General features: G+C 39.2%; 1 protein-coding gene across 1 annotated transcript in view; it reads right to left on the bottom strand.

Moving 5' to 3' along the window:
* LOC127416799 (pleckstrin homology domain-containing family A member 7-like) overlaps nucleotides 1–26,151 on the bottom strand; it is a 133,222-nt gene that overhangs the window by 5,592 nt on the left and 101,479 nt on the right. The window contains exons 10-25 of the mRNA XM_051656347.1: nucleotides 19,113–19,589; nucleotides 17,593–18,124; nucleotides 15,536–15,619; nucleotides 15,088–15,195; nucleotides 12,891–12,944; nucleotides 12,366–12,449; nucleotides 9,760–9,828; nucleotides 8,528–8,608; nucleotides 8,282–8,431; nucleotides 7,972–8,073; nucleotides 7,544–7,652; nucleotides 7,280–7,446; nucleotides 4,538–4,723; nucleotides 3,831–3,927; nucleotides 3,511–3,599; nucleotides 2,572–2,793 (exon numbers count right to left, since the gene is read on the bottom strand). Coding sequence (XP_051512307.1) covers nucleotides 2,572–2,793; nucleotides 3,511–3,599; nucleotides 3,831–3,927; nucleotides 4,538–4,723; nucleotides 7,280–7,446; nucleotides 7,544–7,652; nucleotides 7,972–8,073; nucleotides 8,282–8,431; nucleotides 8,528–8,608; nucleotides 9,760–9,828; nucleotides 12,366–12,449; nucleotides 12,891–12,944; nucleotides 15,088–15,195; nucleotides 15,536–15,619; nucleotides 17,593–18,124; nucleotides 19,113–19,589 — 2,611 coding nt within the window. The remainder of the gene's footprint in view (nucleotides 1–2,571; nucleotides 2,794–3,510; nucleotides 3,600–3,830; nucleotides 3,928–4,537; nucleotides 4,724–7,279; nucleotides 7,447–7,543; nucleotides 7,653–7,971; nucleotides 8,074–8,281; nucleotides 8,432–8,527; nucleotides 8,609–9,759; nucleotides 9,829–12,365; nucleotides 12,450–12,890; nucleotides 12,945–15,087; nucleotides 15,196–15,535; nucleotides 15,620–17,592; nucleotides 18,125–19,112; nucleotides 19,590–26,151) is intronic.

Below are 26,151 nucleotides of genomic sequence, written 5' to 3'. Positions count from 1 at the left end.
GCCGGGAGCGAGGGAGCCGCTGCCGGGGGCGGAGGAGTGCCCTGCCGTCCTCCGGGAACACGGAGGGGTCGAGAGAAGACCGCCGTCCGTGGGGGGAGGAGGGAAGCGACTCCCCGACCGCCTGGAGTGGTAGGGCCACTGCCAGGGGCGGAGGAGTGTCCCCACGGGACTCCGGTCCACCCAGGAAGGAGCGGCTGCCGTCCGCCTGAGAGGGCGGAGGAGTGATCGAGGACCACGCGACGGCGCATCAGAGAACCGGCTTGACAACTTAAATAATAATTTAATGAACAACTTAAACACACAACCGTAAACACACACACAGTACAGCTGCCTGTAATTCTCTCTCTCGTCTATTTGCGGTGTGGCTCTTTTTATGCCGCTCTCCCCGTGCTCACTGAAATTAGAGACAGGTGTTAGACATAATTTATCTCAGGTGTAAGCGCCTTTACTGCTTTCTCTCTCTCCGGAGAGATGCTTGACCACGCCCCCGCTGCCACAGTATGAAAGGGTTAAATAGCCAATAGATATTTTTACGTTGAAACTCAGATCCATGATTTGCGATTTGCTATTGCTAATTCTCGAGCATTTTATTGGACATAAATTTAGATACTCTCCTGAGTGTAAGATGAGTATTCAATCTTTTAGTTCGTTTTCCCAGAAGAGAAAGACATTTTAAATGCTGAAAGTTAATTTTGTAAAATTCAGGAGTACACTAGCATCAAGATGGCTTTAAAATATGAGGTTCACAATTTGAGAATAACAGACATGGACTCACAATTTGAGTAACTAAAATTTAGATTTCATGGGGTCTTTAAAAAAATTCTAAAACAATTCTGTCACATTGAGCCAAATATTTATAGATATAGGCTTTCACGTGTAGGGGATGTTAATATAACATAAAAATTACACTTTGAAACTCGGGTTAGTAAATGAAAGGTCTCATTAGCAGCTGTTCACAATGATTTACATACTTGTGAATGAGTGAATATTTTTAACATTTCAATGAGTGAACCAAATTAGTTATGGGATTAAAAGATTCAAATTTCAAACTTATGGTAACTCAAACTAAATCATGAGTAATTTAATAACATCTTTTATAAATGCTGTAATCATTTGTTATTTTAACTATTGCTGAGATGTTTTTTGTTTTCGTGTCTGTTTGTCAGACTTTATAGCTATAAGTGACTGACAAAAACCACGATCAGGTTCTTTTTACGAAAGATTTTAATCTTATCATTGTTAATAGTCTCATGAATCAAAAAATGGCTTGGCAGCATGACTACTGTATCTCTCTTACAAAAAGCAGTTCCATTTAGCTCTGAAATGAGTATTGCATTGGTTTTCAATTGGATTAAGTGCTTGAATGGAATTGGAGCAGATCCCAACATTGACATAATCAATTGCTGAAGTCAGTGAAAGTCTTGGATTAGAGCAAAGGAGTGACAGAAATACCCTTGAATGCAGCATAATTTTAAAAAGACAAAGGCAATATACAGTATGAATGATAAGGAGCGAAGAAACAGTCCAAATATCAGCCAGATCCTGCTAATTACACTCTGATTAATTGTTCTAGCAACAACAAGGTCATGGGTTTTATTCCAATAAATAAATACCTTGAATGTACAATAAGTTTGGATAAAATTGTCTTCCAAATGAATGAATATATTATGTAAATAGAAATGAAAACATGGTTAAGCATTGCTGATTGGGCCAAATCTAAATTACCCGATTCAGCATTAGGTTGCTAATCAAGACACGATGGTCCTACTCGAATACCATTTGCTAAAATTAGCAAACAAATACTTCACAATATCTACAACAACAGGTGTTAAAAATGACAAGTCGAATTCACTATAAAAATATCTGACCACATTTTGGGCAATAGTTACATTTAAAATGAGTCTCAGAGAGTTTCAGTTGAAGCAGAATGTTTCTGATTGTGATACTCAGGTCAGAATAAAGAGGCACTTGACTGATTTGTTCTGCTGTAGGAGATTATGAATTATTAAGAATGAGATGATTAAGATTGATTGCACACAAAAATACCTTCATACCCAGTTAATTATCAACAATTAATGTTGTAAATCTGAGGCAACAGGGTCAATTCTTACCACCATAATATCTTCATACAAAATATAACTTATACAACTGATCTCAGAAAATATATTTAGATTATTTAATAAATAAATTAGTAATTAACGTTTGACAAGACAGGCATAAAAAATATTTTTCAGATCCATATTGGGAGATCGGAAAGGCAGTCAGGGAAAGGGTTATCCTTTTCTTTTCACATTCAAATAATGTATATTCACAAGTCTGTGCAGGAGAAGCCAGGAATCCAGTGCAGGACTGTTATCACTCCATGTATCTGTCCAAAACAGACAGGCAGATATTCTGGCAAATACCTAAGCCTTCAGCATGGCCCTGCCCACCCACAGCCTGTTAATGTAAAGCTGTGCTTTGTTCATGGGATAAAAGGTGTGTTAGCATGTTAGCTCTGTGTGTCTCATGGCCTTATGGGGGAGGGGCAAAGCAAGGGTCCCTGTGTTTATTTAGCAGGGAGTAACGTACTAATCCTGGGTCAGAGTTGACCGGTCGAGTGGAGGCGCAGGAGCCGATGGACTGTCGCTCACCCTGACTCAAGTTACGTTTGCGCTCGCGCACTAAAGCTTTCTGGTGCCGTTTCATCCTCTCCAGCTGCTCCTCCACACTCATCCTCCCTCTCTGCGTTGGCTGATGATCAGGCTGAGGCTCTCCTGAGTACAGCCGCTCCAAGGCACTCTTTGGTCTCTCCTACATGGGAGAGGAAATCGAGAGAGAGAAAGACAGGGATGAGAGAATATTACACAGCATTGTGAACAGCCCTTAAATCTGAAGTGTGTAACTTTATCTGTGTTAAAAAAACTTTCTCTTATCCCAACTTAATATGCAGAGACAACTGTAAGTTAGCCATTTGTAGGTTAATTTTCTCGAAAACTGTAAACACAGTGTCTCTGTGGCGCTATGAAAATACCTCTGTTTGTTTTGAATGACCTGTCCATACAGACACAATAACATTAATTCAACCAATGGCGTGAGTTGGGGGACGGGGCTATTTGTTTGTACTTTTAATAGCAGACAGGGGGCATATTCAGAAAGCTGTTGGAAGACACATAAAATAAGCTCTCCTCTCTACCAATAGCTGGTGTGTGGTGTGTTCTGGCGCACTATGGCTGCTGTCACATCATCCAGGTGGATGCTGCACACTGGTGGTGGTTGATGAGAAACTCATGTAAAAGCACTTTGAGTGTAGTGTCAGAAAAGTGCTACATAAGTGTACCGTTCATTCATTCAATGTTCAGTTTCCTCAAACAAAAACTAAGACTTTAAAAAAAAATTCTGTACATACAGTACTTTGAAAAATGATGTTAGAAAATAGAAAACTATTCCAGAATGAGGCAACATAAAAGTTTGCATGATCAATTTTGCTAACTCCTCTAGAATTGTGTTCTACAGCATCTTGGCACTCACCATTGTGTGTAATGCTGAATCTCCTCTCCTCAGTGAGCAGGAGGCCACACTGCTGGACTGATTTATCCTGGACAAGGAGCCTGACAGACCTAAGTGATCACGAAACCTTTTATCATTACAGGTACACTGGCATTAAAACTGGCCAACATTTATTTCTACCCCTAAAAGCATCCTGTGTCTTGGAGATAACTAGAATGATAAGAAATACAAATGTATCAAATGTATCATACAAATCAATTAATTCACCATAACATTGTGGTAACATTTTTGGGGAATGGTTCTTTTACAGGACAAAAGTATGTCTTGAAAAAGAGCTTCACCTCTTCTTTGGAGGGTCAGGTAGCCTGGGTCCACCTGATCTGATCCACAATCACTTCCAGGAAGCTCTGGTTCACTTAGGAAGGACCGTAGTTCCATCTGAAGCCCAAACATTTCATTTTATTCATCTGAATTTGCAAGCAATCAGTCACAAGAAATTAACTGAAATGTTATAGATGTTAGACCTTAGAATTCACTTTGTGTCCCTATCGAAGCTTACATCTCAAGAGCAAATCAATCAGTTAATGGTTATGGATTATGGATCTAAAATTTGTTTCACAAGTATGAAACTTCAAATCAGAACATTTGGCTGGAAACACAAAACATTTGGCATGTTGTTTTATTTGAAATCATCTGCAATTTAAAATTCATGAGTAAGATGTGCTCAGTTTTATTCACCAAATCAAAAACTGGCCTATGATGCTTTAAACACTTAATTCTTATTTTTTATAATAAATAATATTATTTTCAAAAATAAATGCTTTTATAATTATTTTAAAACTACTTTCTAAAACCAGTTAGTAGACCTGTTAATAGCAGTTATTTCTACTTGTGCATGCTTTGGTAATTCCTCATTACATGTTGCACTGTTATTTTGGCAGAACTACTACAGTATTGCTTTATTATTTGTACATTTGGACTTCACCCTTTCAGTAAAACTTGACTGCACACAATGAAAAGAGACTTGACTTGAGTGAGTTAAATTTACCCTGCAATCTCCGTTAATGTAGTTGCTCTCCCTGTCACGTTTCCTCTCATCAGATTGTCGCTTAAGGCCACGAACAGACGTGTGTCTGATCACCGATGTTTCTTTAGGAAGGGGAGGGACAACAGGGGGTGTGTCCTCATCATAGAGGAGGGGCAAGGGCGGTCTGGGAGGAGCATGATCCTCTTTCTGAAAACCAAAATTATGCACTTAAGGAAACTACCGTTTATTGTTAGTTAATTACAACTCCAATTCCGAAAAAGTTGGGACAGTATGAAAAATGCTAATAAAAACAAAAAGGAGTGATTTGTAAATTATATTCACCCTTTGCTAAATTGAAAGTACAACAACTAAACATTATATGATGTTTTACAATGTGAATTTCCTTATTTTTTAGTATAGTAATTTCAAATCAGATAATTGCAACACACTCTAAAAAAATTAGGACAGTCGAGTGTTTATCAATTTCTTCCAATAACACTTATTAAGCATTTGGGCACTGAAGACACAAGTTTGTTAAGTTTAGAAAGTGGAATTTCCCCCCATTCATCCATTATGCAGGTCTTCAGCTGTACAATTGTACGGGGTCTTCGTTGCTGTATTTTTTTTGTTTTTTTTTATTTTTCCCCTTTTTCTCCCAATTTGGAATGCCCAATTCCCAACGTGCTCGAGGTCTTCGTGATGGCATGGTGCCTCACCTCAATCCAGGTGGCGGAGGACGAATCTCAGTTGCCTCTGCATCTGAGACAATCAATCCACGCATCTTATCACATGGCTTGTTGAGCGTGTTACCGTGGAGGCATAGCGCATGTGGAGGCTTCACGCTATTCTCCACGGCATCCACGCACAACTCTCCACGCGCCCCACCGAGAGCGAGAAGCACATTATAGCGACCACAAGGAGGTTACCCCACGTGACTCTACCCTCCCTAGCAACCGGGCTTAGGAGACCTGGCTGGAGTCACTCAGCATGCCCTGGAATTCGAACTAGAGAACTCCAGAGGTGGTAGCCAGCGTATTTTACCACTGAGCTACCCAGGCCCCTCTTTGTTGCTGTATTGTGCTCTTCATAATGCACCACACATTCTCAATTGGAAACGATCAGGACTGCAGGCAGGCCAATCTAGCACCCACACTCTCTGCTTATTTGGCCAGTATGTGGTTTGAAGTTGTCCTGCTGAAAATTCCGGGACGTCCCTGGAAAAGACGGTGCTGGATGGCAGTATATGCTCCTCCAAAATTTTTACATATCCGTCTGCATTAATGGTGCCCTAACAGATGTGTGAGTTACCCATGCCATGGGCACTGACACACCCCTGGCCCATACAGACACTGGCTTTTGGACCTGATGCTGATAACAGCTTGGATGGTCCTTTTCCTCTTTGAACCGGAGAACACGACGGCTGTGTTTTTAAAAAACTATTTGAAATGTGAACTCATCAGACCAAAAAACACGGTTTCACTGTTCTACCTTCCATCTAAGATGAGACCGAGCCCAGAAAATTCAGTAGTGCTTCTGGACAGTGTTGATGTATGGCTTCTGCTTTGCATAGTAAAGTCTTAACTTGCATTTGTGGATGCAGCGGCGAGTGGTTTTGACTAACAAAGGTTTACTAAAGTAATCCCAAACCCATGTTAATGATATCCATTACAGATGAATGATGTTTTTTAAGACAGTGATGGCTGAGGGATCAGAGTTCACGTGCATTCAGAAATGGTTTTCATCTTGCCCTTTCCGCACCAAGATTTGACCAGATTCCTTGAATCTTTTAACTATATTGTGCACTGTAGAGGGTGAAACGCCCAAAATCCTTCTAATTTGTCTTTGGGGAACATTGTTCTCAAAGTGCTGGATTATTTGCTAAAGCATCTGTTGGTAAATTGACAAGTCTCGTATGATCCTTGCTCTTGAAGGACTAGGCTGTTTTTGGAGGCTCCTTATATACTATGGCATGACTGCCTCACCTGTTTAACATCTCGTGTTTCACATTGCCTTGTTATTTTAACTTGTCAAATTGTTATTAGTCTTAAATTGCCCATCTCAATTTTTTGGAGATTTGATTCCCAGTGGGTCAGAAGATTACATACACTTTGTTAGTATTTGGTAGAATTGATTTGCACTTTTCGCACCAAACTGCGTTCATCTCTAGGAGACAGAATGTGTCTCCTTCCTGAGCGGTATGATGGCTGTTTGGTCCTGTGGTGTTTATACTTGTGTACTATTGTTTGTACAGATGAACGTGGTACCTTCAGGTGTTTGGAAATTGCTCCCAAGGATGAACCCGACTTGTGGAGGTCCACAATTCTTTTTTCTGAGGTCTTGGCTGATTTCGTTTGATTTTTCCATGATGTCAAGCAAAGAGGCAAACTGCTTAAAGGTACAGTTAACTTTGTGTATGTAAACTTCTGACAAACTGGAAATGTGATATAGTCAATTAAATGTGAAACAATCTGTCTGTACACAATTATTGGAAAAATTACTTGCGTCATGCACAAAGTAGATGTCTTAAAGGACTTGCCAAAACTATAGTTTGCTAATATTAAATCTGTGGAGTGGTTAAAAAATTGGTTTTAATGACTTCAGCCTAAGTGTATGTAAACTATGACTTCAACTGTAATTTACAAATCACTCCTTTTTGTTTTTATTAAAATTTTTCATACTGTCCCAACTTTTTCGGAATTGGGGTTATAGTTGTTTCTTATATGTTGGAATTTTGAAACTAATCAAACGTATGAGACCACATACCCATTTTGGCACAGCTTGAGGATGCTGCAGGGTAGCTTCGTTGTCCGGGGGCAGTGATAACGGACTGGAGGTAAGACTGCGTATGGGTGACCGCGTCTCACCAGCTGATGGGGTCATGCACCGAGAAGGCACTGTTGACTCTGTCACTGAAGGCACAAGTTTTCTCTCTGGACAAAAACATGCACGTGTACACAGTATTATATTAAGAGGAAGTTTGCAGTGTGTTTATTAAGCCTGTCTAACGAGAGTGTAAATCACTCTTACCTGGGTCTTTCACTGAGTCTATGGTGATTTTAAAAGTTTCTTTGGTGGAACTGAGTCCAGTCATCACATCCTCTATCCTCCAGAGCTCCCTCCTCAACAGAGCCTTCTCCTGAGAACACACACACATGTTGGATTTAATATATCAGTGAGGACATCACATAGGGGCAATGAGTTTCTTTCAAAAGTGATGATATTTGCTATTCCCCACCCCTAAACCTAACCCTCACAGAAACTTGTTGATATCAGAAGATTTGAAGCAAAAAATAATTTGGCGGATTTATGAGGTTTTCAAATAGTGAGGACTACAGACGAATAGAAAGAAGAAGGACAAACAGAGGAAATTGAAAAAGGGAGAGCGTTAGCAAGACAGAAATGAAAATAATAAAAAAGGGTTATGAAGAAATAGAGACAAAGATGAAGAAAGAGACCTGAGGTGATGTGCAGAGATTCATCTGAGACTGCAGGACGTCTCTCAGCTGTTCCACTGACCGCTCAAGTCTGCTGTACTCATCCCATGCTCTCTCCATCTCCTAAACACCACAAACAAATACATGCAGGAATTATTATTAATTCTATACTTTCAAGACATTTACTGTGGATAAATATTACAATAAATATGCATCAGCCAAACACTCGTTGAAACAATTCTTTATTATGATTTCGGGGAAAGAATTCTAGCCAAATATGGATAAACATATACATAAATTGAGTACACATTAGCCAACATACTACACTCACCGTTGACACTCTAGACATGTCTGCTCGAATATGGACCAGGTCCTCCTGTAGGAGACGCTGTTGGTAGGCGATCTTCTCAGCATGAGCTGGCTGATCCTGGTACTGCTCCATCTGCTGGTGAGACACATCCAGAACGGACTCCAGCTTGTCCTACAAAGAAAGAACAAATATATTAATACTGATATGTAACAATGAGAACAATGTTACCATTATATCTGGAGATCTTCTTCAGGAAATGTACCACACCTTATCATCCTTCAGCCCACTGAGCCTGAACTCAAGCTCTTGCAAGGTTTTGTCCTGTTCGCACAGTCGGCTCAGTGTCACCTACAATGGGAAATAGAGCTTTACCAACTAAATCGTTTCATAACAATAGAGTAACATTTAATTTTTAGTAACACTAAAAAATTAATCTGTCACAATACTAACTTTTTTTAAAATAATTTACATGATTTTGTATTTTGTATCACAGAAGAGATCGTATACTTCACTTTAGAAAATGTGGCAAGTACAATGCATAGATAATGAAAATCCTCATAGTTACACTGTTTACATGTTTTTGGTTTATGGAGAGATTTTGTGCATACAGTTGGTGGGTAAATTGATCAGATGTAAAACAATATTTTTGCTGTTATATCATCTTTTCTTTCAGCATTGTTATAATAAACAATGAATGTTAATTATGGAACAGTGATATCCCTCTGTGTATTTCACTTACAAAACAGTCCAATGAGAAATATGATATGGGTGAATGACCAAGTGGTGCCATAAAGTAGGATCTCCCATACAACAACATTTGTACATATACCAATGTTATTAAAATCTTTCAATAAAAAGCACAGCACAAATGTCCTTCTTTTTTTTTTTTTTTTTTTTTTTACTAACACACTAATCTTATTTCTGGACATTGTTTTCAATTCACCTAGTGACCCAGCAGCCACTGCAGACACTTCAGAGCAACAACAATATTATTTTTCTGACATGGACAAGAGCAGGATTTCATAACAAATCAGGTTGTACGTATAACAAAGTCAGAAAATCTGAGGCTGATTTTTGGTTGAAATGATTTATGTTCAGTATAAGAATGTAGTCACACATCATTTTAAGTGGTTTGGTGGATTAAATGGGAGTCAATAAAATCTTTACGACATTTCACATTTAGCTCAAAATAGCTGTTCTGGGGGAGATACAGCGGTGCCTCTCGACCATTAACCTGCACAAGCAAAAAATGATAACACACTGAATGCACTGCTACTGTACTTTAACATTTATATACTATGTACTAAGAAGGATAAACAAATTGAATATGCAGTTTAAGTCTTAAGTCCAAAGTTTAAATATTTTTTTCTTTCTGTTTGAAACAGAAATAAATAAAGTGAATTCCCTGAAAATGAAAGGTTGTAATTTTTGTGCATAGCAACAAGTGATTTTACATAATCAAGGAGTCAGGTGACAATTGTTTTGTCCTCTATACTCACATCAATGTCACTTTCTGCCACCTTCACTGGTTTGGCTGGCCGTCCTTTCAGAGTCTCTGTCCCACTCACCTACAAGACATTTCACAGAAACAGCTCCTTATGTTAGTGCTTTACAGACAGAAACACAGCTGTTCAACACACTATAGCAAGACCAACACTGTACAATGAACACTGTAAAAGTCACAGTGAGAAGCTTTACAACAATATTCTTCATTTCAAAAGCATACAGTACACACTGGGGCTGAAGCTTTTCTTGAAGCACAATGGCAGGATGGAGTCTCACAATCTTCATGCCAACCAAATATAGCTGTGGGACATGAATGCAATGTATAAAATAAAGCCTCCACAGAAAAACGCTGCATGGTGAACTCATAAAAGAAGCCCAAGCTCTGGACAACAATGAACTGGAGACCGCAAGGGAACTTTCAGAGGAAAATTGTACTGCTACAACATGAGGATCATGCTGCTTTACAATTCATTCATTTGCACATACAGCCTACTCATTCACTTTCACAGCACTAAAGACAGAAAAAGAGAAACTGAAAGATTCTCATAAGTAGATTACAACATATATTAAATCAGGCGTTCTCAAACAGTGGTATGCATGCCACCAGAAGTATGTGGTAGTAATAGTGCCCTCATGTCTCTGGAAATTAACAATACTAGAAAACAGACGTTTTATTGAAAATGGTATTTCCATTCTTTCATGTTTTATTTTTAGTTTCCCATCTATATAATTTGAATATATAATTTAATAGAGTCTTATGTGTTTAAGACTTGGTAATGCATGGCTACAATCTTAGTGGCCGTTCAGGATCAAATGCACTGTTGCACTAACAAAGCAAGATACAATGCAATGAACAGAACAGAACAGAACGCAGATATCTCGAGATGCATTTTTAAAAATGTAAGTTCTTTTTAACTATGCAGCGCTGTTGCACAAGTCACTGAACAAACAATGAGACACAGTGCAAAGGTCAAAGATGTCTGTGAACAGCACAGACTGCATCCTTGTGCAAAAAATCTAGATGCAATTCCAGGAGTAGAGCAGAACAAGACATGTTTTTTTCTCCCGAATTTGGAATGCCCAATTCCCAACGCGCTCGAGGTCCTCGTGGTGGCGTAGTGCCTCACCTCAATCCAGGTGGCGGAGGACGAATCTCAGTTGCCTCTGCATCTTATCACGTGGCTTGTTGAGCGTGTTACCGTGGAGACATAGCACATGTGGAGGCTTCACGCTATTCTCCATGGCATCCACGCACAACTCTCCACGCGCCCCACCGAGAGCGAAAACCACATTATAGCGACCACAAGGAGGTTACCCTATGTGACTCTACCTTCCCTAGCAACCGGGCCAATATGGTTGCTAAGGAGACCTGGCTGGAGTCACTCAGCACACCCAGGATTCGAACTCGCAACTCCAGGGGTGACAGTCAGCGTCTTTACTCGCTGAGCTACCCAGGCCCCCACAAGACATATTTTTAACAGTTCAAATTCTTTTCAACTTGACACAGAACCTAAAAAACGCAGCACTCCTGCATGAGATGCTGCAAAGAAAGCAAGACGCGCAAAACGGTTAAAGATGTCCATCTAGAGCATGTTTATGAAGGAAGACAACTGAAATACAGCGCAGATGGATGCAAAAATGCATTCGGTGTGAACACCCCCTCACTTGTCATGTCATCTAAAAAAACACGATGCTTCAGCACAAGACTCTTAAAAACAGTGATGCGGCTCAACTGCCAAAGAGGTCTGTTAAGCACATGTTGACAGACAAACAATTGAAAGACAGCGCAGACTGATGTAAAAACAAATTCTGAGTGAACGGCCCCTCACTTCTTCAATGCAGAATGTAACATTTTAGTTTGTGAGTTAAAAAAAAGTGTCACAAATTTGAGGCCAGATACTTTTCTCAATTTCATGAAGGCAAGCTTTAGGAGCACCTTTGACTCAGAAAAGCTGTATTCGGCACTCAATTTTGAGCATGATATCAATAATGTAACCAGTCTGACAAAGAAGTTCCAAGCGCTTCTAGAGAGACAATAGAAGTTTTAAGATCAAATTCCCAAATATATTTGGGATTTAGGTGTTTGAATTAGACAGCAAAGTGTACACATTAATGCATGCTTTACATTATAATTTGTTCTTAAGTGCTACTTTGCATTGATTTGGATGTTGCTCTAATAGGGTCCTTCCACAAACCAGATCTAATGTCAGTTTGTTCAATGGTGAAAAAATAAGAGGGAACATAGTTGTGAGTTGGTGATACTTGGATGTTTTGATTTAATTAAAGGTGTTTTTTTGGCATGAAATGCTTGATAACCACTGTTTAAGACAGATTCTATATATACAAGATAACTTAGATAAATAGTTAATTAAACAGAGATTGAGAATAGTTGTTGTACCCTGCACATGCACTGAGCTCATCCATCCAATCCTGACCTGCCAACACGTTAACCAATCACACATACCCATATTACAACATATCACTCCAAAGGGCAGAGGGGATAGGCGTGCAGGTGCCAGGTTTGTGCCAACATAAAGCTATGTGCACCATGTTAAGCAATGGGAATGCTTATGACACTCTGGATGGTGACGGTTCTTACGTTCCAGAGTGGTCTCAAACCCTCCGCAGTGCAGGTTTGTAACACACTGTGAACCATGAGGATCAATGGCTCTAAACTTTTCATCTGTGGCAAACGGAGATAGACAGTTATAGACAAAGGAGGACTGGTCTTCTACATCCCTCCATCCCTCATTTTGTTCCATCCAAATGTATGACTTTCTTTCTTCCGTGGAACACAAAAGGAGACACCATCCACTTTCATTGCATCTTTTTTTCATACAGTGAAAGAGGATGCTAACTCATTCCATTATACATCTCCTTTTGTGCAAGAAAAAAAGTCCCTTTAACATTCTGAGGTAACTCCTAATTATGCCACAAAAACAATTATTCTTTTCATCCTAAATGAAAACATTTTCTGAAGTAAAGAAAGTACTTGGTTCCTCGCCTGAGTGATGTTTCTTGACTGTGTTAGTGTGTTACTACAGAGGTTTTCAGAAGACTGTGTAAAGTAAAAGGAGGAGAGGAGAGAGACAGAAACAGTAAGACAGAAAAAGAGTGGTCCCACCTTTAGATCTAAATATTCCAGGTCCTTCTTCAAATGCATGTATGTATCATCAGCCTGTCAGGGATAGGAGAAACATTGCATGGTGTGACTCAACACAAACAGAAATTTTAATTAAGCAGTGCACTGACACCAAAACAATAGCAGCGTCACAATTCGCAAACTTTGCTGGTGATGGGAAAGTACATATTTCAGAGTAAGTAATAAGACAGTATGTGGGACACCATTGCATAAAGTTACATCTTGATACCACAGACTCTCATGTAAAATAACACGTGCATTTGAAAATAAATGATACAGTAGCATCTAGTTAAATTAATTACCTTAAAATTCATTATTACTTCACTTTTAGTGGCAGCATTGGACTTGCATTCCTCACCACTTTTGTACAACTTCACAATTTTCTAAACTCAGAAGAGCTCATCTTCTATTGATTGTGAGACACAAGCTGAAAAAGCATGCTTGAATGCTTACTTAGAAAAGAGTTTACCGTCCAGGCAGCTTTGGCTACTGTTTTCAAAGTAATATGATTTACGACACACTATTTCTAATCTTGCATACTATTTACGATAGATAGTATGCAATTGTCTCATGGGTGAATATTCTTCATATGCCCGTAATAAATAAAAAAAAACATTTGCTTTCAACTTTCAATCACTCACCAACCATGTCTGTGCCAATTTGTATCCAAACTTTCAACTTACTCTATGACAAGTTAAAAAAGTAAACCTGGTTAGTTGAACTAGATATCCACATGAACTGATTGGATATAACTTTACACAGATAGGGCTGGCAAGCAATTCTATCAAACAAGTTTCCCTCTTTTGAAACAATAACCATAGTGTGATAGTAGCATACAGTATTTTACACTTCCATTATAAGTGTATCTTCTTTAAACATGTAGTCCCTTCATTTGTGCACATTGAGAAACGAGTAGTATTTACTGTCTGTGGTAATCAACAGCATGACGCATGCTACATAGACACTATACATTAGATAAAACCTGGAGTATTAGTTTAAAGAGATAGTTCACCCAAAAATGAAAATTCTCTCATATACTCATCCTCATGCCATCTCAGATGTGTATGAATTTCTTTCTTCTACAGAACACAAACAAAGATTTTTAGAAGAATATCACAGCTCTGTTGGTCCATACAATGTAAGTGAATGGTGGCCAAAATGCTAAAGGTCCATAAAGCACATAAAGGCAGCATAAAAGTAATCCATAAGACTTCAGTGGTTTAATTTACATCCTCAGAAGCAATATGATAGGTGTGGGTAAAAAAACGGATCAATATCTAAATCCTTATTTTCTATAAATCTCCACTTTCACTCTCACTTCCACATTCTTCTTCTTTTGTTTCACATTCTTAGTGCATATCGCCACCTACTGGTCGGAGCTGATCATAGATGGAGATTTATAGTAAATATTGATCCGATTCTCACCCACACCTATCATATCACTTCTGAAGACATGGATTAATGCACTGGAGTCGTATAGATTACTTTTATAATGTCTTTATGTGCTTTTTGGACCTTCAGAGTTCTGGCCACAATTCACTTGCATTGAATGACCTACAGAGATGAGATATTCTTTTAAAAATCTTTGTTTGTGTTCTGTAGAAGAAAGAAAGTCATACACATCTGAGATGGCATGAGGTTGAGCAAAGGATGAGAGAATTTTCGTTTTTGGGTGAACTTTTCCTTTAATATTACCTCATTCATCCTTGATGCCAAAGCATTCATTCCATAATCAAAATAATTATACTTAGAGTACCAGTTTACAGAACATTCCTGCACACATATATTATTGTCACTATTAACAAAGCACATAGATTATGCCATTATTGTTAAGCAGAGGATGATTGATGCTGAAACTGTAACCAGGTCAACCAGTGGTTTGCCCCTACTAGGCAGTTATTTACACAAGGCTTTATGGAGACAACAGACTTCAAGCTTACATCTATTTCATGCAAGCAAAACATTTTGATTTTTGCATTTTCAAACTTTGGAGCAATAGTAAAGCATACTTATGTAGTATGCAAAATGGCTCCAACCAGTTAAAAAGACAATACATGCCGATGGTAGGATAGCAAGATATAGCCCCAATAGCATGACATGTTACAAAGCCACAGGAGCCACAGAAAGTCAGGCAGCAGAGGCAGAATACAAGTGCTAACTGGGCAGGCCGAGCCCTGACCTTCACCCGAGACAACTGCTGGAGGTGGGCCAGTGCATTGTTGCGCACACCCGCCATCATGGCCTGGTGTCTCCGTAACTGGATGAGGAGAAGGGTAAGCTCCTCCGGCTGAAGCACAGGCGAGTGGATGATCAGGACAGAGAGAGAGTTCCATGATAAGGTTATTTACATAGACGCCTTTTAATGGCATGAAAAGATGATGATTGGCTCCACCAACAGAAGACAATCATTCTGACTGATTGAGGTGAACCAAGAGATAACCAAAAGATAAACTTATCTGGAAAGTTGATCAGTTTTTGGGTGTGATCCATTTTACGGCACTTATAATTGATTTATTTTATTTTGTAATAAAGGCATACAAACAAAAGTGACAAACCACATACCTTTGGTGAACAAACAAAATGTACACTATATATACTGTATATACAAAAGTGAAAAAAATTCTTACTGTTTTTCCATGAAGGCTAGGTGCACTGACTGTGTGTGTGATGTAGCCAGATGGAGGCACTGAGCGTCTCTCTATTGTGGCAGACTGCAGAAAGAGAACAAATAAGAATTAAATGCACTTGCACTTATTGTATTAAAGATGAAGTGTGCAGTTTCTAGTGTCACCAATCAAAATTGCCCAAACAATGATTGTTTTTAAGCAGGTTTCCTGAAACCAACAATTGGTTTCCAATTTTGTTTTTCAGTATATGCATAGATCAAATACACCGTTGCAGTATTTCTCACTTAAAATAAAGTGTCAGCAAAATGTATGGAAATAGTATGTAAAAATGTAAATACACAAAGAAGTAATCTGAATTACTTAAAACATATCCACTGTAACATTTTATATTTAGAGATTTAATAACCATCACAAATAGAGTCATGTTTCAAATCCTCATACATTTGGACGAGACATCTGTGCTTGCTTGGCAAAATGCTCATTTGTGATGGTAACTAGGCTTTTAAAAGACAAACAGAGTGAATTAATGAACTATACATAAATCAGTCTGGCACTCATTCCATTACAAAGACACAACTGATACTTTGTGCTGAATGACGGCTCTGTTGCAGATGGATGGTTCTTCCACTTTGAAAAGATTGATAGCCAATGTTTTTTGATCAGGAGCGTCTTTCTTTGAAATCATATCTAAGAAATGTTTCTGAGAGGTATTAGCGTTCGTCATGATGGCTTTAAATGTATGCTTCTTTCAAACTGTTCTAAAGGAGAGTTTTGAACCCAAATAGCGTCGCATTACTGCGTGACGTCCTTTGTCCAGACAAGAGCTTAGATGCTTGGGTCACATACACTTCAAAACAGAGAGCATACACTGCAAAAATCCTTTCTTAATCAGTATTTTCGTCTTGTTTTCCAGTCAAAATATCTAAACATCCTTTAAACGTGATACATTTACCTGAGAAGCAATATGGTGGAAGATTCTTTTCCGAGAATGTATCTTGAGCACTTAAAAGCTTCGGTTGAATTTTTTTTACCCCAATGGTATTTTTTATTTTCTTGCTTTAAGCATAGATCAAACAAAATTTAGTGAGGTTTATGCATATCTTAAGCAATTTTGCTTCTCAGTTAAATTGATATCAGATTAGGGAAACAAGTTTTTTCAGTGTAATGAATAATGACACTTCATCCATTGTGTAATCTCACAGGCTTTCACACTTCCACATACTTCACAGCTAAAGATAGAAGTCTAACTACATCTACCACTATTGGTTTTCACCTGTGGAGACTGAATTTAGAATGCATACTATATGGATACATGTAAAAAAAAAAAAAAAAAAAAAAAAGATTTCAGTCATTGATTTTTTTCTTGTCCTGTGAAAAATATCTAAACATCCTTAAATTATATATTTGCTTAAGAAGCAAAATTACATATTAAATCTTGTTTACAGAGAAATCTAACAAAATTTTGTGAGGTTTATGCTTAAAGGTGCACTTAATAATATTTTGCTAATTAACTTTCAAACAGAAAGGAACAGAAAATTTTTTATTTTTAAAGAATAGTATTTTTGAAAAATATGTTTAAAGTTATGCAAACTCGCATAAAATGAAGGTTCTCGTCATATGAGTCTTAGAGAAAAAGCTGCTGAATACTACATACGATGCTGAGACCACATAGCCAGTCCAATATTTCTTGATTTATCTCAAAAATCTCTTCTAATTTGATGATTTCACTTGTGGAATAAATTAATCATGGCTGACTGTGACTAGCGCATGTTTACAATGACATCGGTAAGTGAAAACATCTACACCGCTACTGTAGGTGTCAGGAGAACATAAACAAATGTTGATGGGTGCACCTTTAATTCAGTGGGAAAGCAAATGTATTTTTCCTACCCCATTGGCAAATACTTTTTGTCTTGTTTTAAGTATAAATGTTGTTAGATTTTGCTTCTCAAGTACATCTGACTTATTTCAAGGATGTTTAGATATTTTTACAGGTAAACAAGCCTATGATTTGTGCGGTGTAAGCATGAGAATGGTTGCAGTTGTCACCTGCTGACCTTATATGAGTGTGTACGGTGAGGACGGTTTGACGGTGGCACCTCCACAGTGGGCCTGTCCTCCAGAGGTTTGACTGTAACACGTTCTGCAGGTGTGTGGGGTCTCCGAGGAGACAGCAGCCTGGGCCCAGGAGGCCCAGGTGGAGGGATGTCTGCCAGCATCGGAGGCACAGAGATGGAGCGAGAAACATCGGAGTTGACCCTAGTGGAGGATACAGCAGTGGAGTAGTCTGGAGCTGGGGTGTATATGGGGGCGGTGGGGCTGCCGTGGCGATATTGCTGTCTCTGTTGCCATTCATAGAGCTGCCACACTGTGTTGTCTTGCGTCGGGAGTCGGCGGCTGTGGCCAAGGGTCAGCTGGAAGTGATGAAGCCGGTCATGAGAGTATTTGTATTCACTGGGCACCTGACGCTGGACGGTAGGTGGGCTGAGCCGTGAGGTCTTAGGTAAAGATTGGTACTTCTCCATTGTGCCGTACTTTGGATGAATGGGAGGGGTCCGACGTGGGATAGTGCCATCAGTAGAAACAAATCTGTGTAAAGAACCAAACAAAATTGTTTTTTTTTTATATTTTGGGGCTGTTAAGGAGAAACTAAATATTGGCCGCTTTAACTTGTATGTCACAGCCCAAAAATGGGTTGCAGGTCTGTTATGATTGGGACAGCAGGGAAAGTACAATGCTAAGCAAACCAATTCTAGTTTTTGGACATTTTAGTACAATAAGCATTTATAGTACAGTGCTGGGTCGTCACTTGTCAACCAATGTAAAATTTGCATCCCAGTGCAAAACCAGTGATTTAGACCATAAGGGGCGACATGACCTTTGACTCTTTGCAGCAACATCTGACTCTTGCAACTAACTTTGGCACATACTGTACACTGTCTGAGCACTTTATTAGGATCAATTTATTAGGATCACCTGTACACCTACTTATTCATGCAATTATCTAATCAGTCAATTGTGTGGCAGCAATGCAATACATAAAATCATGCTGATATGGGTCAGGAGCTTCAGTTAATGTTCACATCAACCATCAGAATGGGGAAAAAATTTGATCTCAGTGATTTTGATTGTGGCATGATAGATGGGCTGGTTTGAGTATTTCTGTAACTGCTGATCTCCTGGGATTTTCACGCACAACAGTCTCTAGAGTTTACTCAGAATGGTACCAAAAACAAAAAACATCCAGTGAGGGGCAGTTCTGCGGACAGAAATGCCTTGTTGATGAGAGAGGTCAATGGAGAATGGACAGACTGGTTTGAGCTGACAGAAAGGCTATGGTAACTCAGATAACCGCTCTGTACAACTGAAGTGAGCAGAATAGCATCTCAGAATGCACAAAAATGTCAAACCTTGAGGCGGATGGGCTACAACAGCAATAGACCATGTTGGGCACTTTATTAGGACCACAGTGTTCCTAATAAAGTGCTCTGTGAGTGAATATTGTGTGGCATATAGATGTGTGTTTGTATTTTTTTTACATGATTACATATGGAAGTGTGTGTGTTTGAAAACTCACCCCCGGTGCTCTTCTTTCTGCACTTTGACCCAATTCTCCACCTGTTCCAAAGCACTCCTCCTCTGCACCTGTACTGGAGTTTGAGAAGAAGGCGTTGACCCCCTCTGATACCCAACCATGCCTGTTCCATTCTGTTCCAAGGGTGCTCCATTCCTCGGCACTACCGGAGGGGTGGAGACAGCCCTGGAAGGAGCTCGAGAAGGGACTTGAGACACTGGTGCTGATCCTGGAGCTACAATCTCAACCTCCACCGTCCTGCTAGTTGGAGATTTACCCCTCATCAGCTCCATCTCTCTCGGGGTAACCTGGATCTCCACCTCTCCCACAAACCTGTCCTGCTTCTCCTCGAGCAGCCCGTCACTCTGGATGACCTCAGGTTCAGGGATCACAAAGCTGTTGATGTGATTGGTCTGAGGAACAGCCTGCTGCTTGTGTTTTTCACAAAAATCCACTTGATCTGGTTGATCCAGCTCCTCTCTGTGTGGCAAAGGCATGGCAGGTGCAAAGGTCAGTGAAGTTTTATGGGACTTTTATCAGATGCTATTATCAGACTGCTGGATCACATATATCATGACTGTTAGATTAACACTATTCCACAGCATGGAGTCTGGACCATAAAGGGATCCAGCATTCACAGTCTAACCTAAAGTAATCTGTTCATCAAGTCAAATATATCCATCAATGTAAAGTTGCCATTCTCACTTTAGAATCATTTAAAACTAGTTTCTTTAAATTTAAGGATCCACACATTCTCACATTAGGGGGTGTTCATACAGAATCCATTTTTGTATCCATTTGCACTGTTTTTCCATTTTTATTTTTTATGTAAACATGAGCTAAAAAGATTTTTGACCATTGCACCACGGCTTACTGTTTTTCAGCATCATGCACAGGAGCAGCACATTTTTTTAAGGCGCTGTATCAAGTAAAATGATTTACAATTTTTTCACCAGGCGGATTATTAAACAGGCCAGAAAAAACTTCAATAGATTCAATAAAGGTAAGACCCAAGCCATATCTAGGGACCAGAAAATCATAGACTTGAGGGTAGGCTTCTTTGGCTTGGGCTAGTACCAAGCAACCACCCAGAACATACTTCTTATTTCTTTGCAAGTGCATAAAAACATGATAAAAATGATTCAGAACATTAGCAGCTCCATAGCAACACCCTAACAACCAACCAGAACACCCTAGAATTGTGGCTGTGAATTTTAGCCAGTGGAGATTGGCCACTCCAGAAAATGCAAAAAATAAAATAAAAATAAAAACAGTATTATTGTCCTTCACAGATGGAAAAGTCTGGCAAGTTCTGCTTGTTTTTGGTTTCTTCAAACAAGGATTTTGGAGACGTTAAGAGTTTGTTTAATTCCTGGTTCAAATATAATCTGCACATAACAGTCTAACAGTGACTTGATTAAATCAGGCCCTCACTGAAACTACATTTGGAGAAGACATGGCCACTAGGGGCTTGGCAAGCCTACTAAAGTTCACTTTACATTCAGACTAATAATAATAACAGCTGCTTGAACTAAAAGAAATAACCTCTAATGGATGCTCATTCAGACACACACATACAAAGTCTACAACAGACACATTCCCATTTGCATTTGTAAAATAACATTTAAAAAAACACTTTTTCCTTGAGGCTTGATAATATCTACAGTACTTAGAGATGTACTGTAATTATTCTTCACTGCTAGGAGAACGACATGCATTTATTGTTATATGCACAGATTATTATGTAGTGTTCAAACTCTCTGGCTCTGATTTACAAAGATTCCAAATAAAGTGTATTAATTTGCTGTCTGACAAACTGCGTGTGCAGTTTGCAGGCATATTGCAATTGATTTACTAAGAATACTTGCCCAAATAACCACACTTGCATAAAGCTTGGACACATAAAACATAAATCACAAAAATATGAATCCCACATTCATAGAGTCAGACATGAATGCCAAGATGTAAGCATGAATGATTTTATTCAAATCAGCACACAAATGGTATATGCAAGGACGCCTTGGCAAAGGAGGCAAAAATACACAAAACTCAAGGGCATCTATGAGAATGGAAAACCTCACGAGCCCCCACATAGAGTTATGAAAAGATACGACTCAGAATAGCTTTTTAGTCTGGACAACCACAGTCTAATTTTCTGCCTCGCTGACTGCCAGCTCAAGCTGACACCAGCCTCATCAGTGTTGGGCTGCTATGACAACTCAAAAAATCTGACATGATCCCAATTTAGTGCCTTGTTAAAGGACATCACCAGCAGTTGAATCCTTTATGGCTAAAATAAGGCAACAGTCATTAACCTGCTCAAAAGACCAGCATAGCATCTTTTGACCAGCATCTCAAAAGACCAACATTATGGATGCTGGTCACCAGCATGGTATGTCTAGTGGGTGAATGTGATTTTGCCAAGTAGGATATGTTCCTGGATCAATACATAGTCCTAATACAACATTTCTGTCAACCAATCAGATTTTAGGGACAGGAAAAGGGGTTAAGATTTAGGCTTAGGGCTAGGTTAGGGGGCTTGAACAAAATTCATATCAAGCAATAATTTCCATTATATTCATGACTTCCGAGTGTTTTATAACATTGCTGCAGTTTCGAAGTTCCCTAAGTGTGTGCCGCTGTTTTCTAATTTCTTTTACCCCAGTCACAGAAATGCACAAGTTTTTGTCACTTTTCATTGCCCTTTTAGCAGATAGTCAGTTCAAACAGAGTAGACAATTTAAAATTGCATCTACAAGGTGGCTCCACTTGAATGTATGCTAATTCAAGTTGTTTATAATATTCCAATTTCATCAGCACAGTAATGTATACTAATTTGTATAGTGTGTAACCATCTCTCTGTTATAACTTTAATGCATATTTCTGCATATTATTTTCATGTTTAATAAAGTATATTTCATCCCCATGATTACTGTATCCTCGTTTTGTGTTTTTATACAGTCTTACTGCTTGCAGTGCATAGACCTGGTTTAATTGCATTATCAACTGAGGCTGTAGATTGTTATATAAAAATAAGTGTCTTCAACTGAACCATCAGCCATTTCACAGGTTTCACCTCTTAAATTGATATGTGTAGTACAATACAAACATTAATGTGTAGTGGATAAAACACTTGAATGTGATTGGTCACATTAAAATATGTAATTAAGAGTGTTGTTTATCTTCCTCAAATGAAAGTTATATTGCGGTTATAAATGTTTAAACAAATAACATAATATCAACTTAAAAATTGCACGGTGTGACTCTGGCTCTGCTGGTGAAAATTACAGTGCTCAAAGGCTAAGCAGGTAACCTCAAATCATGAGATTCATCTGCCAGAAGAGAAATGCAGAATCACAACTCACATAAAATGTTCCTCCGTAAGTTGCTTGCAATTTTAGGTTTCAACCACAGATGTCCCTAGAGAGCCCAAAGTTCTGTAGTGCAGCTTTAAATTGTATTGTACATAACATCAGCATTATATCGGACATTGACCACCCTCCTCTCTAGACATCGGTATGGCCATTACAACACCCATATTGGCCAACCTTTAGTTTTAGGATTAGGGATATGACAGAAACATTGATCCAGAATGCCTGACTTTATAAAATCAGTGTGACCGATGCTGGTGTGCTGGTGTTCCAATCAGGCTTTTTAACTAGCTTAACCAGTAAGACTTCCTTGGTCAACCAGAGTCACAAGAAAAATCATGCTAGAGCTGACTAGATAAGTTTTGCTGGTGTAGACCAGCATCAAACCAGAATTATCCAGCTTGGAAATTCAATGACTGAGTATGTTCAAAGTATCTATCTTTAAATACTGTACTATGGCAGTGTGCTTAGGCTTAGTGACTGATGCAAGGAAGTGAGGCTAGACCAGACATCAGAGTGTAAGACAGAAAGATGAGTCACTGCTCAGTACCCGTCTGTCTCTTCAGCGTTGGCAGTGCAAACACACTGCAACATCAATGCCAATCAACAAGACTGACAGCATGACAAACACTTACAGACAAGCAATGTCCCTTGACACACACGAGTGAAGATTGTAAAGGCAGTGCAGACAGATAAACTCAACAGTACTCACTTAAAGACAAACACACACACACACACACACACACACACACTAACCCACAGACACTAACCCACAGACACTAACCCACAGACACTAAGTGGAAGCCATAAGCAAATTAACATTCAGTGAAACAAGACAGACAGAAATGGAGACAAGCACATACAGTGGGGTCAAAAAGTCTGAAATTGCATTGAAAATTCAAAATCTAATCTAAACTTGGAAATAAACTGAAAGTTTTAGGATTTTGAACAATTTAAAACAAAATTAATAAGAAATATTAATAAGTTAATAAGAAATATTCTACAATATTTCTAGGTCAGCAATTAAATGTAAGCATATCTATGACATTGGCCAAGTTGACTCCTTTGTACAAAAGGTCAGGGCCTGTATTCACAAAAAATCTTAAAGGGATAGTTCACCCAAAAATGAAAATTCTCTCGTCATTTACTCACCCTTATGCCATCCCAGATGTGTATAACTTTATTTCTTCAGAAGAACACAAACAAAGATTTTTAGAAGAATATTTCAGCTCTGTAGGTCCTCACAATGCAATTAATTGTGATCAGACCTTTGTAGCTCCAAAAATCACATAAATGAAGCATAGAAGTAATCCACAAGACTCCAGTTGTTAAATCCATATCTTCAGAAGCAATATAATAGGTGTGAGTGAGAAACAGATCAAAAGTAAGTCCTTTTTTACTCTAAATCTCCACTTTCACTTTTACCTTAACTTTTACATCTGAAAGTCACATGCCTGTTTAGTTTCACTTTCACATCAGAAAGTGAAAGTTAAACTGGAGATTTAGAGTAAAAAAGGACTTAAATATTGTTCTGTTTCTCACCCACACCTATTATATTGCTTCTGAAGATATGGATTTAAACACTGAAGTCATACTGATTACTTGAATGTTTCCTTTATAGTTCTGGTCACCATTCACTTGCATTGTATGGACATACAGAGCTGAGATATTCTTCTAAAAATCTTTGTGTTCTGCTGAAGAAAAAAAGCCATACACATCTGGGATGAGGATGAGTAAATGGAGAGAATTTTCATTTTTGGGTGAACTATCCCTTTAAGGCTAAAATTTGCTCCTAACTCCTAACTAATTTAGGAGCAACTGTTTAAAATTAGGGCTGTGTCACTCCTGATTTTAGGACTCATAACATTTTCATCTAAGAGTAATTTTAAATCCCTAAGAGAGAATCACAAACATTCTACAGCATGCTCCTGTCATCAATCCATGTTGCAATCGAGTCAATGCACACACACTATACAGTATATACACAGTATATATATATATATATACACAGTACTGTGCAGAAGTTTTAGGCACTTGTGAAAAATTTTGCATAGTGAGGATTTCTTCAAAAAATGCCATTAATAGTTTTCATTTATCAATTATCATCTGTCACAAATCCCGCCTCTGTAGTTCCTCCCGCTTACCACCAGAGGGCTCCATCACTTGAGTATTGACTCTAACTCTCCGGATTCCATTTCCCATAATCTCTGTACCTGGCACTGATTACCTCCTCACCTGTTGCCTATCTACTCAGCTATTTAAGACTCACTCTCACTCTCTGTCATTGCAAAGTCTTGTTTTGCCCTGGCTGACATTTCTGAGCATTATCTGTATTTACTGCCTAACCTGTGTATGATCCTGGACTGTTTACCCTGTTTTGAACCTTTGTTGCGTGCCTACTGTTACTGCTTTGTTTACCTGGATATTACCTGTGATTGCCTGCCGCCTACCCTGACCTCTTGACTATCTCTCTGATTTACCTTGGATACTACTATTGCTGGTGATTGACCCCTGCCTGTCTATATTACTACGTTTACTGTTAGTAAAACTGCACATGTATCCCAACTCTGCTGACTCATTACAGAAGACTTCGCCACAAACCGATCCAGCGGCTTTTCTGCAACTAACAACCGAGGTTTCAGCCCAAGCAAATGTACTGGCTGTACACCACCAACAGCTCGACCGGCTGACATTGTTAACAGAGGAGCTTGTTAAAACCCTGCAGAACCTCCGTTTACCCACACCAAACCCTTCAGCTCCATCTTACCCAGCGGCACACCCGGCCTCATCTAACCCATGCCTTTTCCTGAGAAATTCGATGGGTCACCTGTTAAATGTAAGGGATTTGTGCTCCAATGTTTACTGTTTGTTAATCAACAGCCCACACTATCCCCTAAGGTGTTAGACTGGGTTACAGTGGTGTGGAACGATGACCGACCAACATTCCCTTCATTCAGTTGCTTCCTCCAAAGATTACGTGCTATTTTTGAACATCCAGTGGGAGGCAAAGACACCGGAGGTCAGCTGCTTTCTCTTCATCAGGGTAATGTTCCCACCGCGGAATACGCTCTCAACTTCCATACTCTCGCTGCTCAAACCATGTGGGTAGAGGATACTTTGAAGCTGCTTTTTCGGAGAGGACTGAACTTTGAGCTTCAATCTGAGTTGGCTTGTCTTGACGAGGGTAAGACTTTGGATCAGTTCATTGAGTTGACCATCTGCATTGAAAACCTCCGAGCACAAAGACCCTCCAACACTCTTGTATCACATCCTACCGCTTTATATATCCCGAGTGAAACTGAACCCATGCACATTGGACACGCTCACCTTACCTCTGAGGAGAAAGGTCGTCGTGTTAAGCAGCGCTTGTGTCTTTATTGTGGTCAAGCTGGACACCTACGGATTTCCTGCCCAGCCCGACCATCTCAGCATCACCCCACTACGATGAGTTCCTGTAGTTCATTAACCCGCTCTACTTCATGTGTTGAATTACCAGTGATATTAACATTTTCAGGGAGGTCTGTCATTACTACAGCCATGCTGGACTCTGCGGCAGCGGGCAACTTCATCGACGAGGAATTCGCCAAAGCCCATAATAATCCGCTTAACCTCTGTGACTCTCTTTTGGCAGTGGCGGCGTTAGACGGACGCCCTCTTGGTGACAGTCTTGC

The sequence above is a fragment of the Myxocyprinus asiaticus genome, chromosome 26, assembly GCF_019703515.2.
Source record: "Myxocyprinus asiaticus isolate MX2 ecotype Aquarium Trade chromosome 26, UBuf_Myxa_2, whole genome shotgun sequence".
Classification (NCBI taxonomy): domain Eukaryota; kingdom Metazoa; phylum Chordata; class Actinopteri; order Cypriniformes; family Catostomidae; genus Myxocyprinus; species Myxocyprinus asiaticus.
Note: the sequence above shows the minus strand (reverse complement) of the source record. Positions and strands in the feature narration are given on the sequence as shown.